At 40.5% G+C, this 18,701-nt stretch overlaps 1 protein-coding gene across 5 annotated transcripts in view; it reads right to left on the reverse strand.

Moving 5' to 3' along the window:
• Positions 1 to 18,701, reverse strand: part of trpm4a (transient receptor potential cation channel, subfamily M, member 4a) — a 222,187-nt gene that overhangs the window by 175,453 nt on the left and 28,033 nt on the right. For all 5 annotated transcript variants that reach the window (XM_033643742.2, XM_033643746.2, XM_078161183.1 and 2 more), the window contains exon 2: positions 3,656 to 3,717. In XM_033643742.2, coding sequence (XP_033499633.1) covers positions 3,656 to 3,717 — 62 coding nt within the window. The remainder of the gene's footprint in view (positions 1 to 3,655; positions 3,718 to 18,701) is intronic.

Genomic DNA, 18,701 nt, shown 5'->3' on the forward strand with positions numbered 1-18,701 from the left:
TCAGTGGTTAGAGGGGAGAAGATGGGACATGGCTGGAGAGGCACCAGTAGTATTTTTTTGGGGGGGATGCTACCTTTCTCATGGTTATAATGCTATTACCGTATTTCCTCAATTTAATTATTTATTAAATTTTATTATTTATTAACAGTTGGCCTCTTTTAGTAGCCGGGTCTAAAACAATTTTTAATAAATAAGAGCCAGCCCCTTTTATAAGCCGGTGGCTTTAATTTGCGGTTTTACAGCATTCATTATGATTGCTGCTGATCCAGGCGAGACGGCATGAGATGAGATGAGATGCTGCAGCTGCAGCGGAACAGTTTCAGAGCGACACAATCGCACAGCGCATTTAAACGTAATCTGGCACAGTGTGAGTGTTTATTAGTATATTTACAACGTAACCACTGTGGAAAAGGTCAGAAAAAAGCACTTAATCCTCTTTTTCTTGAAGTAGTTTCGACCCAGCGACATACACACTCACTGACAGAAGTGGACAGGAGAGGACGAGGGGGAGAGGGAGGAGCAAAGGGCTAGCTGCAGCATCACTGAACATGACGTGGTCACCGACAATCAGGAAATACCAGCACTTTAACTTAACAGTTTACTAACACTCTTGAAATATCAGTGCTTCAACTTAACAGTACAGTATCTGTTCTGAACTATCTTTCATACATGTAACAGACATAACAGTAAAGGCGCGAACATACTCAGGCGTACTATAAGCGGAGCGGACTCCGTGAGGAATGTCCGCAGTCATTCGGGCTTCCATAGTCGAGCGCACTTCCACGTTGTAGTTTACTATAAAAATGTCAGTGAAACACACTACATTACCCACAATTCTTGCGCATCGATGTGAAAAATACATGCCGAGCAGTCACTGGTGCGCGGAGCGGAGTCTGCACGGTCGTAAAATCTGAGCTTGCGGACGTCCGCGGAGTCTGCTCCACGTACGTTCCGCCCGAGTATGTTCAGGCCTTAACGTGGACCAGTTCATTACAGTATTTTAAAATTTGGCTGTAAGATTAAAAAAAAAAAAAAAAAAGCCTCCATCAAATAGTAGCCTGCCCCTATTTGTAGCCTGGTCCCAAACTATTTTTTTGTTAATAGTAGCCCCGGCTATTATTTGGGGAAATACAGTATGTGAACAGTTGTAATGAATTTGAGTGGGTGGGGGTGCATTCTAATGGTGTGAAGCTAGTTTTTGGCCTGGAAGAACAGACTGTTGCACTGTCAAACAATGTGTTGACACTTGTTTTATATAGACTTTCACAAACATTTTTGTACTGTAACTTTTGAATGCTGCATTATCTTGAGCTTAATTTGTTCATCATCCAATTCTAGAAACCAGATGTAATGGCAATGCGCACCATTGTACTCCGAGGCCTCCCTGTTCTACTTGGTGATGACCCCAGTAACTTCTACAAAGCCTGCTTCGTAAGTTCTCATAGTTACATCTTAAAGGAGCGCATACAGTTCTGGGGGAATTAGCTTTGTATTTATCAGTATCTCACTGAGAGTGAGATATAAAAAAAATGTAATGCCGAATACATATCCATGAGTTCAGTACAAACATTATGGGCTGCTTGCTAACTAACAGTTCGGTGTATGCCAACAGGGTTACCAGCCTAGCACCTGTGAAGTGAGAGGAATGCACCTTTCATCTCCAAAACTGAGTTATTTAAATACAAGACCGTGTACATATATTTTTAGTGGTTTCTGCATTATTTTGAGTTATCCAGCGGAGAGAGACAGGAAATCCAGGGGAGAGAGAGAGGATGACATGCAGCAAATGGCCCAGGTCGGATTCAAACCCAGGGTCGCTGCGGTAAGGACACAGCCTTAATATGTGATACACACTCTACCAGATGAGCCAACAGGGCGCTCCTGACCTTGCATATCTGACTTAAAAAAATTTAAAAAAAATAAAAATCTAAGTTTTAAATGCAGATGCATTTGGTTTGTCTGGTGGTTCACCTGGTAGAGACGAATTACATATCAAGGCCGAGTCCAAACCACAGCAGCTGGGGTTTGATTTGGAAGGAGCGCTTTGGTGCATGTCACCTCCTCTCTCTCACCTGCCTTTTCTGTCTCTCTACTGTCACTATCAAATAAAGCAGAAATGCCTCAAAAAATCTTAAATGTTTTTTTTTTTTTTAAGATATTTTTTGGGGCATTTTAGCCTTAATCGATAGGACAGACAAGCGTGAAAGGTACCACTCGTTCTAAAATTGGTTCAGTATTGAGGCGCGAAACGAGCTAAAACGGTAATGGGGGCAAATGCGTCCGGTATAAAAGTGCTTTTTTCACACATACTCATTTACTGTACCAAGCGGGGACACCCTCCCCCTCTTTGCTCCAACACTGACTGACAGCTGACTCCACTCATTTACACTCACCACTGCCCCAGGGCCGCTACAATGTGCTATCTACAGAGATAGCACTGGCGATCTGGGATGCATTTGCCCCCATTACCGTTTTACCTCGTTTCGCGCCTCAATACTGAACCAATTTTAGAACGAGTGGTACCCATGAATCATACGCACACATACACATGGGGAAATAGAGCCCAGGTTGAAAAATACCGAAGTTGTCCTTTAACTGGATTATTTTAGGAGATTGGAATCTGTTTTTCATTCATGTATAGATATTTGAAGCACTTAGGTTACTGAAGTAACATTTACTTGCTTTTTTCGAGGCAATCGGTTTGCATGGTTTTAGCAAGAAAGTCAGATTGCTGATCAAGTAAATATAACTTAGAAATGCTAAGTTACAGGGAATGTCACATAAGTTAGTCCAACTTAGATAAGTGTGTTGTACGGACTACACACAGAGTAAATTTTGCATGCAATAATTTAGTAGATTAAAATAGTAATTGAGTAGTCTTTACTAAGTTATCAAGTACACTCTACTTGATTGTTTTAGTTGCTTTAACTCATGTTTAAGTGTACTCTACTAAAGAAGCACTAGTTAGTAAAACTTACAATACCTATTTGTTTTTACTTGTTTTTTTCAGTGCAATCGGTTTGCATGCTTTTTTTAAGTAATGATAACTAATCGGATTTTACAGTGTACACTACCTCATTTGTACATACACAAAAATTGAAAGTGGAGTCTCCACTGAGTTTTATAAATGAGGCCCCAGGACTGAACAACTTTGTTGACCTGATGATCAAAAGTGAGATTAGAATTAAAGATAACTCCTAAATTTCTGGCACCAGGCTCAATGACAGGAGCCAGGTTATTAACTTTATATATTGTGACGTGTTCAATGACCTGAACAAGATTATTTCTGATTTTTCTTCAGTGAGTTGGAGGAAGTGTTTGTACGGCAACCACATTTGATGTCAGTAAGACATATTTAAGGACATCAGACTGCTGGTGGATGCCAATTTGATGGACATATAAAGTTGTATGTCATCAGCATAGCAATGAAAATAAATCTTGTGTATCATTCAACCAAGTTGAAGCATGTCGATACAAAAGAGAAGGGGGACAGGGATGTAGAGTTTAAGTTTAGTAAAATCATAATAACCCTCAACCAAGAGGGTTATGATCAGAAAAACATTAAAGTCACAGTAGCACATCATCAAAAAATATTGATTCCTTATGACTTTCATGTCATATCTTTGCATTTTTGACAAGACAGAGGACAGATTACCTGAAAGAGTCTTCAACAAAAGTGGTGCAGACTCGTTTCTTGATGATCTTGGGAATCCAGCTCTGTGAGCAGGAAACAGTTTGTTAGAACCATAAGTACAACTTATTATTAAAACAATAGGCCTTACTTACCAACAATAGATGCAGACATTTCTTCTTAAAATCCACTTACTAAGTTTTCACAAAGATTCTGACATTCACCCATGTTTTCTCCTCTGGGATTTATTTTTAAAGTAAGAACACAATCTACGCACACTCAAGAGCAAACGTACGCACATTTTGAGCTGACATGTTCATGAAAAAATTTTGGTTATTGTGTTTTTGTTAATTCTACACATATAATATTATAGGACTTAATTTACAATAATATTTGTACATCTCTCGCTCTCGCTCTCACTCTCGTTCTCGCTATTTTTTTTTTTTTAAAGATTATTTTTCTGGGCTTTTTGCTTTTAATTGATAGGACAGTGTGTGAAATGGGGAGACAGAGAGAGAGTGGGGACTGACATGCAGCAAAGGGTCGCAGGCCAGACTCGAGCCTGCAACCGCTGCAACGAGGCAATGCCTCTGTTCATGGGGCGCCGGCACTATCCACTATTCTACAGACGCCCCCACTCTCTCTATTTTAACATGTATTTACATCAGGTTTTTGCCTGGACTGCGACAGTGAGTTCAGGGCTGGAAGTGAAAGTCTGTGACTGATTAAATACTGCCACATTCTATTTCAAATTAAAAGCTATCCTTTCAAATCAAAAGCTTTAACACAAGTTCCAGCCATATACTAGGTTTTGATTTAGTCTTGGTTGCTATGGTTGGAGTCCACCCTCTTCAGACTTTCGTTCGGGCATTCTTGATTTAATTTTCTCAACATGTCTTCTTCTTCACTAGCCCTTTTCAGATAGGAATTGTGCAAATTTGCAGGAAAGCCCAATCAGTCTTTTTTCAGCATTGGCAGTATAAAAACAAAATTGGGGAGTTCGGAAAATTGCCGCCTACCTAATTTTGTTTATACAGAATGCGCCTTTTTCGGGGCATTGGGGGGCGTGAGCAAGTAACAAAACGTGTAGCTCAGCGTGTGACGTAACCAGTTACGTGGGAGGGAAGCCGTGGCTAGTCAGGCGGTGGTAGTCAGATTCTCTCGTAAGTCGGCCCGTTCTTCACCATCCCCGTCATCTGACGGCTAATGGCCTCTTCGTTTATGAGGGCAAGGAGGGCGCGCAATTCCCTGTCTCCTCAGTTGCTCATCTTTACAGTGTCTGTCAGGTTTGCGTTTCCCTCTTGCTACTAGCTGCTCACTAATTCCTGCTATCAGCTGTTTCCTGTTTATCCACCGCCTCGGTCTGTTTAAACTTAAAGGGTTCCACCAATATGACTACGCATCGGATCAACTCGCCATTCCGCCTCTGTGTGTATAAACACTGGCAGCTGGCCGGCAAATCGGCCCAACATTCGCGGAAAATCTGGCAGTGTAAAAGGGGCTACTGTTTGTACACAGCCCTGCAGTTTCATGCTCTTTAATGGGGATTTACAGGGCGTTTACCTATGCTTTCAACTTATGAAGACAATGTGATAAGAACACACGTGCAAACAATTCTGTGGTTTAAGAACACATAATGAATCTGACGTAGCTTTTTCTTAGGACCTTTCTTAAGAACAAATTTAAGAGAAAACTTAGAAGGAGATTTGTGAATGAGGCCTAGGGTTGCAGTGACACAGTGTAACAAATGTTAGGTCACCGCTTTTGGGAGAGCAACAGTTCTTCCTTTTCTTGCTGCCTTTAAATGTGCAAACTTGTTTTGCCAGTTTATATGTCTCACATGCAAAATCCAACTAACTCTGCTGACTTGTTCTGAATATAAAGGCAACTTCAACAAGTCATGTTTCACTTTACTGATGAAATTATAACACTACACAAAAAATTCCATAACCTGGAAACACTTACGGAGTTTTCTATGTCACAACAACCATGAGTCTGAGCTATAAAATACAAAACCACCTGTTTCTATTTAACTGACTGTTATGTAACTGACACCATTTGCCCCTGGGGTTATATTTCTCCTAGATGCCCTACTTTCTGCATTATGTACAGTTGAAGTGTCTTATAGAGAGACAATTAATATGTTTACAGGCACACAAGAAGCCTGAGGCAAGCTGTGTAACAGGTAAAAATATGTTCATATATATATATATATATATATATATATATATATATATATATATATATATATATATATATACACACAGTACAGGCCAAAAGTTTGGACACACCTTCTCATTCAATGCGTTTTCTTTATTTTCATGACTATTTACATTGTAGATTCTCACTGAAGGCATCAAAACTATGAATGAACACATGTGGAGTTATGTACTTAACAAAAAAAGGTGAAATAACTGAAAACATGTTTTATATTCTAGTTTCTTCAAAATAGCCACCCTTTGCTCTGATTACTGCTTTGCACACTCTTGGCATTCTCTCCATGAGCTTCAAGAGGTAGTCACCTGAAATGGTTTTCCAACAGTCTTGAAGGAGTTCCCAGAGGTGTTTAGCACTTGTTGGCCCCTTTGCCTTCACTCTGCAGTCCAGCTCACCCCAAACCATCTGGATTGGGTTCAGGTCCGGTGACTGTGGAGGCCAGGTCATCTGCCGCAGCACTCCATCACTCTCCTTCTTGGTCAAATAGCCCTTACACAGCCTGGAGGTGTGTTTGGGGTCATTGTCCTGTTGAAAAATAAATGATTGTCCAACTAAACGCAAACCGGATGGGATGGCATGTCGCTGCAGGATGCTGTGGTAGCCATGCTGGTTCAGTGTGCCTTCAATTTTGAATAAATCCCCAACAGTGTCACCAGCAAAACACCCCCACACCATCACACCTCCTCCTCCATGCTTCACAGTGGGAACCAGGCATGTGGAATCCATCCGTTCACCTTTTCTGCGTCTCACAAAGACACGGCGGTTGGAACCAAAGATCTCAAATTTGGACTCATCAGACCAAAGCACAGATTTCCACTGGTCTAATGTCCATTCCTAGTGTTTCTTGGCCCAAACAAATCTCTTCTGCTTGTTGCCTCTCCTTAGCAGTGGTTTCCTAGCAGCTATTTGACCATGAAGGCCTGATTCGCGCAGTCTCCTCTTAACAGTTGTTCTAGAGATGGGTCTGCTGCTAGAACTCTGTGTGGCATTCATCTGGTCTCTGATCTGAGCTGCTGTTAACTTGCGATTTCTGAGGCTGGTGACTCGGATGAACTTATCCTCAGAAGCAGAGGTGACTCTTGGTCTTCCTTTCCTGGGTCGGTCCTCATGTGTGCCAGTTTCGTTGTAGCGCTTGATGGTTTTTGCGACTCCACTTGGGGACACATTTAAAGTTTTTGCAATTTTCCAGACTGACTGACCTTCATTTCTTAAAGTAATGATGGCCACTCGTTTTTCTTTAGTTAGCTGATTGGTTCTTGCCATAATATGAATTTTAACAGTTGTCCAATAGGGCTGTCGGCTGTGTATTAACCTGACTTCTGCACAACACAACTGATGGTCCCAACCCCATTGATAAAGCAAGAAATTCCACTAATTAACCCTGATAAGGCACACCTGTGAAGTGGAAACCATTTCAGGTGACTACCTCTTGAAGCTCATGGAGAGAATGCCAAGAGTGTGCAAAGCAGTAATCAGAGCAAAGGGTGGCTATTTTGAAGAAACTAGAATATAAAACATGTTTTCAGTTATTTCACCTTTTTTTGTTAAGTACATAACTCCACATGTTCATTCATAGTTTTGATGCCTTCAGTGAGAATCTACAATGTAAATAGTCATGAAAATAAAGAAAACGCATTGAATGAGAAGGTGTGTCCAAACTTTTGGCCTGTACTGTATACATATATATATATATATATATGGAGCACAGGTAAAAATGAACTGTGTGATATATATACATCTAAATCACTATTATCATGCCACAATTCCTTTTATTTTGAAAGTCAATGACACTAGTCAAACCTTTGACCCCATCATCACATTCATCACCGACATGGAGGACTCCAGCCATGAAACTTTGCAGCCTGAGGATGAGGTGGCAGCTTACATCTAGTTCAAGACACCCAAGGAGGATCCTTTTGAGATTTTATGGTGGTGGAAGGAGCATGCTAAAATGTTTCCTAACCTGGCAGTGATTGTGCAGAATGTTTTTGCCATGCTTGTGTTTTATTGCACTGTTCTGTTGGTGTTATTGTTTCATTACTATGTATTGTAAAGTGACCTTAGGTTTCTTGAAAGGCGCTATATAAATTAAAGTTCTTATTATTGTTATTATTATTATTATTAGTATTAGTATTATTAGCAATAATAATAATAATAACAGGCCTGTGTGATTATAACTGGAAATACACTGCTCAAAAAAATAAAGGGAACACTTAAATCACACATCATAGATCTTGATGAATGACATATTCCAGATTAAAATCTTTATTGATTGCATAGTGTAATTTGTTGAGAACAAAATAATGTAAGAACAATCCATGGAAACCCAAATCATTAACTAATTTAGGACTGGATTCAGAATCATACCAAAAATCAAAGTGGAAAAATCAGATCACAGGCTGATCCAACTTCTGTGAATTTCCTCAGGACAACTCATAATGTGGTTCAGTAGTATGTATGGCCTCCACGTGCCTGTATACATTCTCTACCACGTCTGGGCATGCTCCTGATGAGACGACAGATGGTCTCCTCGGGGATCTCCTCCCAGACCTGGATCAGGGCATCAGTCAGCTCCTGGACAGTCTGTGGTGTGATGTGGCGGCGGTGGATGCTATGATACACGATGTCCCACAGGTGCTCAATTGGATTCAGGTCTGGGGAGCAGACGGGCCAGTCAATAGCATCAATGCCTTCGTCATCCAGGAACTGATGACACACTCCAGCCACATGAGGCCGGGCATTGTCATGCATCAGAAGGAACCCAGGGCCCACTGCACCAGCATATGGTCTGACAATGGGTCTGAGGATCTCAACCCGGTACCTAACAGCAGTCAGGGTACCTCTGGCTAGCACATGGAGGTCTGTGCGGCCCTCCAAGGATATGCCTACCCAGACCATCACTGACCCACCCCCAAACCAGTCTAGCTGGAGGATGTTGCAGGCAGCAGAATGTTCTGCATGGCGTCTCCAGACTCTGTCACGTCTGTCACTTGTGCTCAGTGTGAACCTGCTCTCATCTGTAAAGAGAACAGGGCGCTAGTGGCGAATTTGCCAATTTTTCGTGTTCTCTTGCAAATGTCAATCAAGCTGCACAGTGCCGGGGTGTGAGCACAGGTCCCACTTGTGGACGTCGGACCCTCAAGCCACCGTCATAGAGTCTGTTTCTGACAGTTTGGGCAGAAACATGCACACGAGTGGCCTGCTGGAGGTCATTTTGGAGGGCTCTGGCAGTGCTCCTCCTGTTCCTCCTTGCACAAAGAAGCAGATAGCGGTCCTACTGCTGGGTTGATGCCCTTCTATGGCCCCCTCCACCTCTCCTGGTGTACTGGCCTGTCTCCTGGTATCTCCTCCATGTTCTTGACACTGTGCTGGGAGACAAAACAAACTTCCTGGCCACTGCGCGTATGGATGTGCCATCCTGGAGTAGCTGAACTACCTGAGCAGCATCTGTGAGCTGCAGATACCACCTCATGATACCACTAGTGGTGAGGGCACTGGAAAAAATGCAAAACTACCCAAGAATCAACCAGAAAGGACGCAGAGAGGGAAATGGTCTGTGACCACCACCTGCAAAACCATTCCTAAATAGGAGTTGTCTTGGTAATTGCCTCTTATTTCCACCTGTTGTCTGTTCAATTTGCACAACAGCAGGTGAAATTGATTCACAATCAGTATTGCTTCCTAACTGGACAGGCTGATATCCCAGGAGTTTGAATGAATTTGAGTTACACTGTGATGATTATGTGTTCCCTTTATTTATTTATTTTTGAGCAGTACAAGCCAAAGAAAAATCCTCCACACACTGTGTACTGGCTCCTGTGATTATAAATGTAACATAGACCTCATCAGTCATTAACCACTTTTACACTCTTTACTACAGTAAAAGAAACTTTTTGTAAAATCATTTTTGGTGTTTTATGTTACACATTCTCTGTCCTTTCTTCATCTTTCAACTAAATAGCAAAAAATACTCACTCTATATTTAAGTCGTACATAATATTACCACACATCTTATTCCTTGGCCTTCTTTCAATATTTGGAAATTATGTGTAGTGTTTTTACATTTTCTTATTCTGTTGTGAGGTTATAGGCTATTGTTGCTAAATTTCACTCTGATAAATATGACTTTTTGCTGTCCCATAAACAGAACATTCCTGCAGGATATTAGTATCACTATTTCATCTCATATCATATGAAGTACTTTATTCAAGGTTCTGATGATGTCACTCATAGTTAACAACCCTGCCTCATTCACATGAACGTCGCTGGATAGGAAAACCGAGCATCGACTGAGCTAGTTGATAACCAGCATCGTATCCTTATCACAAGAGTCAAGTCCGACTTGAGTCACAAATTTGAGGACTTGAGACTTGCTTGACTAACACTGACGAAAGACTCGATTTGACTTTAACTTGGTTTTTAATGACTTGAAAGGACTTGACTTCTTTTTATTAAACATTTGCATTTTTCAAGATACTGGGAGTTACATTTTGTTTTTGGAACATGACAGTGAATATGTCCCAGCTGGAATTTGTGAACACTCTTCTCCACAGCTCTCCTCAGAGAAGTGGCAGTATGTACAGCAGCACCACAAGTGTCACCCTGTGCTTTCATTCAGTTCTATCTGCCTGATACATGTGAGTTTTCAGTAACACACATACAGTCATCACTGTAGAGAGCTGATACATGTGCTGCTCCTCTAACTTATTTTTATGAGGTTTTGGGGCTGCCACAGTGTGTAACACCCATCGCTGTCTGCTCTCCCAACATAAGTTCACTGTATGTGAGTGTGTATATTTGTGCTTGCTGTGCACACCTGCATGCCATGTGATATCTTCCTCTCACACCACCATGGCTCAGTGAGTAATTTTGCCCTCCAATTCCTGCCCTGCACAGATTTTAGGACTTTTACACTGCCTAATTATTTTCCCTGCTCTCTCTCACAGCAGCAGGTGGGTTACGTGAGTGGACTGTCTTTCACCCTGACCAGAGGGTCATCTTTTACTGTACCACACTGAAATTATACTCAGTTACAAGTGAAAGTCCTGCATTGAAAATGTTACTTCAGTAAAAGTAGGTAAGTATAATTAGCAAATAATGCAGTATACAGTACCTGAGTAAATGTATTTAGTTACATTCCACCACTGGGCACAGCTTATGTTATCTTTATGAGTTTGCGAGTATGACTTGACTTGCTTTGCTTATGGCAGTGACTCCTCTTGACTGGTTTGATTTTCACCATAGTTGGAGGAATGAAATGATCCTTGAATTTAAGCACAGTTCACAATTTTTTAAGTCCATCTTAAAACAATAATCAGGAGGCCCTACAGAGTGAACAGTGAAACAGGTCTTGCTGGATGTAATCATTCCCTCAGTTTAAACTGGCCATTAAAATATCCCCTTACAACATGCTTCCAGTGGAAGTGATGGGGGATCAAGTGCACGCTCCTTGTTCTGTGCAAGACAATACAAGGCTTTGACAGCCTAAGTTAGCATATCAAGTAAAGATCTTGTTATGATCTTTACATGCAGTTAAGTGTATCCCTGTGTTACAGTCACTACAGCGCAAATCAGCATGGAAATGTTGTCAAAGTGTCAGGGAAACACAAGTCATTCTGTAACAAAAAGACTATCTTTTAGCAATAAAACCTTGATTCTTCATATTATGACTGCTGAACATTAGGCTGACTCGGGAGACATTACTTGAAGGTTTTTTAATAGCTCAACTCAATGCAATTCCTAGATGTGTCTCCTGGGAATCTCCTCAGCAGGATGTGTGTGAACACTGAGCTGGTTTCATGTGTAACTGCCCAGGGAGGAATGTAATCTACAGTCATGAGATCACACAGAAAGGATTGAGGCGGAGGCAAACAGAGCAACAAGCAGGAGAGGGAATGAGACCAGGGATCAGCTATTTGAAACCAAAAACATAAGTGAAGAGTTGGAGCAACAGGAAGGAGATCAATGCCCAGCAGAGAATGAGAGAAATATCAGGAATGAGTGAAGACAGATTCAAGTTGAGGCATGATGGAGGACAGATTCAAGTTGAGGCATGATGAGCATTCCTGACATGGTCACAGCATGAGTGAACAGGTCTCAAGCTCCAGTCTGATCACATCTATTTTTAGTAGCTTTATACATTATCCTTCTACCTGATCCACAATTTTTTGAACCGAACTGCATCTACATTAGTCAAATAAACAACTAAGTCAACTTAATCAGATTCAGTATCTGTAAGTTTGCTTGTTTTTGGCGTGTTGGCGTCCTTGTCACAATGGAGGACCGCCAAATCTCACTCCAAACTCTGTGGGATGGCATGCAACAAATCAAGACCGACATGCTCAAGCACCTGGATGCAAAAGTGGATCCCATTCAGAGCACTCTGAATGAAATTCAAAATTCTTTATCTACTTTGGGAGAACATGTTAATCTATTAGAGCAGCGAGTTGGGACTAATGAGGACACCATACACAAGCTTGTTGCTCGAGTTCAACCTCTGGAAAAAGACAACTCCTACCTGATGGACAAAGTAGATGACCTGGAGAACCGAACCCGACGTGCTAACCTCCGCTTCATTGGGATTCCCGAGTCCGCTGAGGGTAGTGATATCATCAGCTTCATGTCCCGGCTAATTCCACAACTTCTGGGTCATGACAACTTCACCGCTCCTCCAGTCATTGAGGGGGCTCACCGCTCTCCAACTGTCCGACAAAGTAACAGAACCAGTCCCAGATCCACCATGATCAAGCTTCTGAACTTCCAGGATAAGGTCAAAATACTTTGTCTTGCAAGGGAGAAAAAGAAGCCAGAATACAACAGGGCTCGCATCTACATCTTCCCGGACTTCAGTGCTGATTTGACGAGGAGGCGCCAGAGCTCTGACCCTGTCAAACGCAAACTTTGTGCACTTACAAACAGCAGCGTTTCAACTGCCATGAAGATGCTAAAGCTGCCTTCATGCCCCCCTCATCTTTCCCAGGATGATTACCTGCTGAGGTGAGATGATGACTGTTGCTTTGGCTAATAGCTCAAAGTTAGCCTTCAACTGTCAGCTTTAGCTGGCTCTTTTCTTTTCTTGTCTTTTTCTTTTCTCTTCTTCTCCTCTTCAAAGACTCAAGCTGTCTCTGTTATATTGATAATTGAGGTATTACCATTTTCCTCGTGTTTTAGTTGTTGTTTGCTGCAGTTGATCTCCAGCATCCAGCTGTCAAGATGTTTGTTTACTTTTTGCCAGCTCAAAGCTGATTGGTCACTTCCTCTTCTTCTCTGGCATGTTGAAGCTGTCCAGCGTAGTGCTACTGCCCCCTGCTGGTAATGTCACACGCTGCCTGTGAACTATTTCTGTTTTTGAGCTACGTGTTTTTTCTTTTTATGCTCCTTATTAATTCAGACTGAGTTTTTGAGTTTAATAGATGGTTGTAACCTATACAATTTGGTTTACTCACAGAAAATATGATCTTCCCACCTTCCCACCCTTCCCAGTTATTTTGGGCCTGATGCTGGGCCTAAATTTAATTTCGTTGTATATTTATTGTCATTTCTGTCTCTTTGTGTATGTGTTATCTATGTGTCTTATGTGTACAACCTTCTCATATATTTTTTGATCAAACAAATCATATCCAACATCAAATCAGTGAAAGTTTTGATTATTGTGAGACTTGAAAATGGATAATATAAAGGGTTTAAAAATACATACATATGATACATATGAACATCAGGAGCCTGGTACCAAAAATTGATTTACTTTGCTGGGTTGTTTTGTATAAACCAGGTATCATTACATTGTCTGAAACCTGGCTTAGTAGCAGAATTGCCGACAATCAAATTACAATACCTAATTATAGCTGCTGCGCAGCGATGGGTCGGGTCCGGGCATTTTTAGGCAATTCTGAGCAACAAGCAGAAGAATTGGAAGACCTTTAGGAATTTAGCAACACAATCTGCCTTTTGCATCAGCTGAGGCTTGAACTCACAACCTCTGAGACTAAGGATCAATTTCTATCTCACTGAGCTAATTAGTCAGTGACAATTCATGTGTAGCTTCACAAACTGACTAAGCCAGACGTGCAGGTTTAGCAGCCGTCCATGCATGGAAAGGCAGATTTGAAACCACTGTAAAAAATTCAGTTATCGAAACAAAAATCTGGAAAAACACATATTGCATCTAGACAGCATGGAGATGTTGGTAATTTATTTTAACAATGATTGATTTGCTCCATAAGTGAAAAACTGATGTTTAAAATTGCCATTTTTACATTGACTCCAATTGTTCACATTAGAGCAAAATTCAAAATGCTGTCAAAAATTCAGTTTTTGAGATAAAATTCTGAAATTTGCCACACATCATCTACCATGACTCTAGAATTTTGTCATTTTTTCATGAACATTGAAGATTTATTTAGCAAGAATTTCATGTATATGTTTACAGTACCGTTTACAGTCAAACATTTTGATGCACTGTAGGCTCAATTCTTGATAAATCAAAAATCTGAGAAATGTAGTTTTTGTAGGACAGTCTGAAGATGCTCTGTAGTAAGTTTGGTGTCAATTGAGCAAAAATTGTGGGAGGAGATAGGTTTAAGAAGTTTTACAGTTTTTGAAAAAAACAGAGTGATGAACTTCATAATTTTTAATAGGTTTAAATGTACAAAAGTTTCTTCAGTATTGGGGCTACAGTTTGATGAAAGTTGTATGGTTGATTTGTTATGAATTTTCAAAGTTTTGAACTTTAGACGCTTGCTGTAGCGCCACCATCAGGACTATTGGCTTGAGTTTACAGCTGAGGATATCTGGCATGAGACTGGACCTTTGTGCAAAGTTTGGTGAGTTTTCACCAATGGGAAGTATGATTTCCTCGGAAGAAGAAAGAAGAAGAAGAAGAAGAAGAAGAAGAAGAAGAAGAATACCTAGGATTACAATAGTGTCCTGGCAGCTTAGCTGCCCGGACCCTAATTATGTATTATACAGAGCTGACAGATGTACCAGAGGCGGTGGTGTGGTTATATCAAACTTACAGTCTGAACTGATAGTTCCTCATGTAGAGCCTGAACATTCTGAGAGTCTTTTTGTAAAAGTTATACTCCATGAGAATAAATATCTTACAATTGGAAATATACACAGACCCCCATCTGCACCCGTTGAATCTTCTAGTTGCTTGAACCATTAAATCCATTGTTTGTAATAATGAAATTATTATTCTCTGTGATTTTAATAAAAACTGGTCAGATAGGTTCTCTCACAAAGATAAATCAGTTTTTTCAAATTTAAATCTAACACAGCTAATTAATGAACCCACTAGAATCACTCCCACCTCTCAGTCTTTGCTTGACTGGATACTTGATTTTATTTTATTTTATTTGGATCTCTTTTAGCCATTGGCTAATCTTCCAAGAGTCCACATCAAGATTAAAAACAATTAAACATACAGTAATCATAACACTTAAACATATAATCATATACATATATAGATTCACTCACTCGCGCACACACACACACACACACACACACACACACACACAGACACACACACACTCAGCCAAAATACATTAGCACAATTTGAGTACCATATATGTCTACATATATACACACATTCATTCAAACAAATGCATGTATGAAATGAAATATTCATGTGAATGAGATATTCATTCACAGAAATACCACTACTGTGCAAACCTACTTGCAATATAATATTGTGATAATAACAACATTTAAAATACAAATACAAATCCTACAGTCAACAATCCAACTGCCAAACCACTCCTGAGTAATTATTGTAATGAATTCCATAATTTAATGGTTCTGAAAATGAAAGTCCGCCTTCCCATTTCAGTTTTTATTTTTGGTAATACATAATGATTTTTATCTCTTATTCTAACGTTGACTTGATGTTTTTCACGCACTAATAACAACTTGTCCTTGATACTCACTGGCTTGCTAAACTTTTGAATCTTTGAAATTAGTGCAATAGAATGTTGTCTCACATGCTCTACTACTGTGGGCCATCCCATCATAGCATGAAGTTCACTTACTGCTTTTTCAAACCCACATCTTAAGACCATTCTAGCTGCCTTGTTTAATGTAATCTGCAGCCTCCTCATATCTCTCAGAGCTGCATTACCCCACACTGCACAGCAATAACTAATGTGACTATAGGTTAGACTATGACATATTACCTTAAGAGTGTCTTTAGATAAAAACTTTACAATTCATCCAATCATTCCTGCCATTTTCATCACTCTTTTAGAAAGATCAGTAATATGAGCTGCCCAAGAGAGATTGTTTTGTATTTTGACCCCCAATAACTTTACTTCTGTAGCCTCTTCGATGTGAACACTGCCATATGTTAAGTGCCATGGCTTCAATTTCCTCCTCTTTCGTGTAGTGCATATAATCATATACTTTGTTTTAATTACATTTAACACTAATTTATTATTTTCCACCCATTTGATAACGGATTTAAAATCATTAGACAAATATTCATACAACCGAGTTTGTGAGTCTGCTGCTGCAGTGATGGTTGTATCATCCGCAAACATACAGTACAGGCCAAAAGTTTGGACACACCTTCTCATTCAATGCGTTTTCTTTATTTTCATGACTATTTACATTGTAGATTCTCACTGAAGGCATCAAAACTATGAATGAACACATGTGGAGTTATGTACTTAACAAAAAAAGGTGAAATCACTGAAAACATGTTTTATATTCTAGTTTCTTCAAAATAGCCACCCTTTGCTCTGATTACTGCTTTGCACACTCTTGGCATTCTCTCCATGAGCTTCAAGAGGTAGTCACCTGAAATGGTTTTCCAACAGTCTTGAAGGAGTTCCCAGAGGTGTTTAGCACTTGTTGGCCCCTTTGCCTTCACTCTGCGGTCCACCTCACCCCAAACCATCTGGATTGGGTTCAGGTCCGGTGACTGTGGAGGCCAGGTCATCTGCCGCAGCACTCCATCACTCTCCTTCTTGGTCAAATAGCCCTTACACAGCCTGGAGGTGTGTTTGGGGTCATTGTCCTGTTGAAAAATAAATGATCGTCCAACTAAACGCAAACCGGATGGGATGGCATGTCGCTGCAGGATGCTGTGGTAGCCATGCTGGTTCAGTGTGCCTTCAATTTTGAATAAATCCCCAACAGTGTCACCAGCAAAACACCCCCACACCATCACACCTCCTCCTCCATGCTTCACAGTGGGAACCAGGCATGTGGAATCCATCCGTTCACCTTTTCTGCGTCTCACAAAGACACGGCGGTTGGAACCAAAGATCTCAAATTTGGACTCATCAGACCAAAGCACAGATTTCCACTGGTCTAATGTCCATTCCTTGTGTTTCTTGGCCCAAACAAATCTCTTCTGCTTGTTGCCTCTCCTTAGCAGTGGTTTCCTAGCAGCTATTTGATCATGAAGGCCTGATTCGCGCAGTCTCCTCTTAACAGTTGTTCTAGAGATGGGTCTGCTGCTAGAACTCTGTGTGGCATTCATCTGGTCTCTGATCTGAGCTGCTGTTAACTTGCGATTTCTGGGGCTGGTGACTCAGATGAACTTATCCTCAGAAGCAGAGGTGACTCTTGGTCTTCCTTTCCTGGGTCGGTCCTCATGTGTGCCAGTTTCGTTGTAGCGCTTGATGGTTTTTGCGACTCCACTTGGGGACACATTTAAAGTTTTTGCAATTTTCCGGACTGACTGACCTTCATTTCTTAAAGTAATGATGGCCACTCGTTTTTCTTTAGTTAGCTGATTGGTTCTTGCCATAATATGAATTTTAACAGTTGTCCAATAGGGCTGTCGGCTGTGTATTAACCTGACTTCTGCACAACACAACTGATGGTCCCAACCCCATTGATAAAGCAAGAAATTCCACTAATTAACCCTGATAAGGCACACCTGTGAAGTGGAAACCATTTCAGATGACTAACTCTTGAAGCTCATGGAGAGAATGCCAAGAGTGTGCAAAGCAGTAATCAGAGCAAAGGGTGGCTATTTTGAAGAAACTAGAATATAAAACATGTTTTCAGTTATTTCACCTTTTTTTGTTAAGTACATAACTCCACATGTGTTCATTCATAGTTTTGATGCCTTCAGTGAGAATCTACAATGTAAATAGTCATGAAAATAAAGAAAACGCATTGAATGAGAAGGTGTGGCCAAACTTTTGGCCTGTACTGTATGTGCATTTGAGTTGGCTAACACTAAGGGAAAATCATTCGTGTATATAATAAACAATAATGGCCCTAGGCAACTCCCTTGTGGAATACCACATGTAAGTGTACGTGGGGAAGAAAAGGAGCCATTAACATAGATGGATTCCTTTCTACCATTTAAGTAGGAACTCATCCAATTGATAGCATTCTCACTGAAACCATAATGAGTTAACTTTTTCAGTAGAATAGTGTGATCTATCAAATCGAATGCTGCAGTAAAATCAAGAAGTAATAAGGACACTAGTTTACCTTGATCAAGGGCACTTAGCCACTCATCTGTCATATCTATCAATGCAGTTTCAGTAGAATGATTTTTACGATATGCATGTTGAGCACGGGTTAAAAGGTTATTAGATTCCATATATTTCCAAATGTGGTCACTAACAACTCTTTCTAAAATTTTACTTAAAGAGGAGAATAAGCTAATTGGACGACTGTTGCTTGCAGTGAAAGATATTTTAGCATCTTTAGGAATGGGGCAGATTTTTGCATTTTCCACTCTGTGGGAAACACTCCTTGTTGCAGAGAAAGGTTAAATAGATATTTTACAGGTCTCATAATATATGGTGCGGCATATTTCAACAGTTTATTGTCAATAAGATCATACCCTGGGGATTTATCATCAGGAAGTGAACTCAAAATTTTCTCAATT

The sequence above is a fragment of the Epinephelus lanceolatus genome, chromosome 18 (assembly GCF_041903045.1).
Source record: "Epinephelus lanceolatus isolate andai-2023 chromosome 18, ASM4190304v1, whole genome shotgun sequence".
NCBI classification, from domain to species: Eukaryota; Metazoa; Chordata; class Actinopteri; order Perciformes; family Serranidae; genus Epinephelus; species Epinephelus lanceolatus.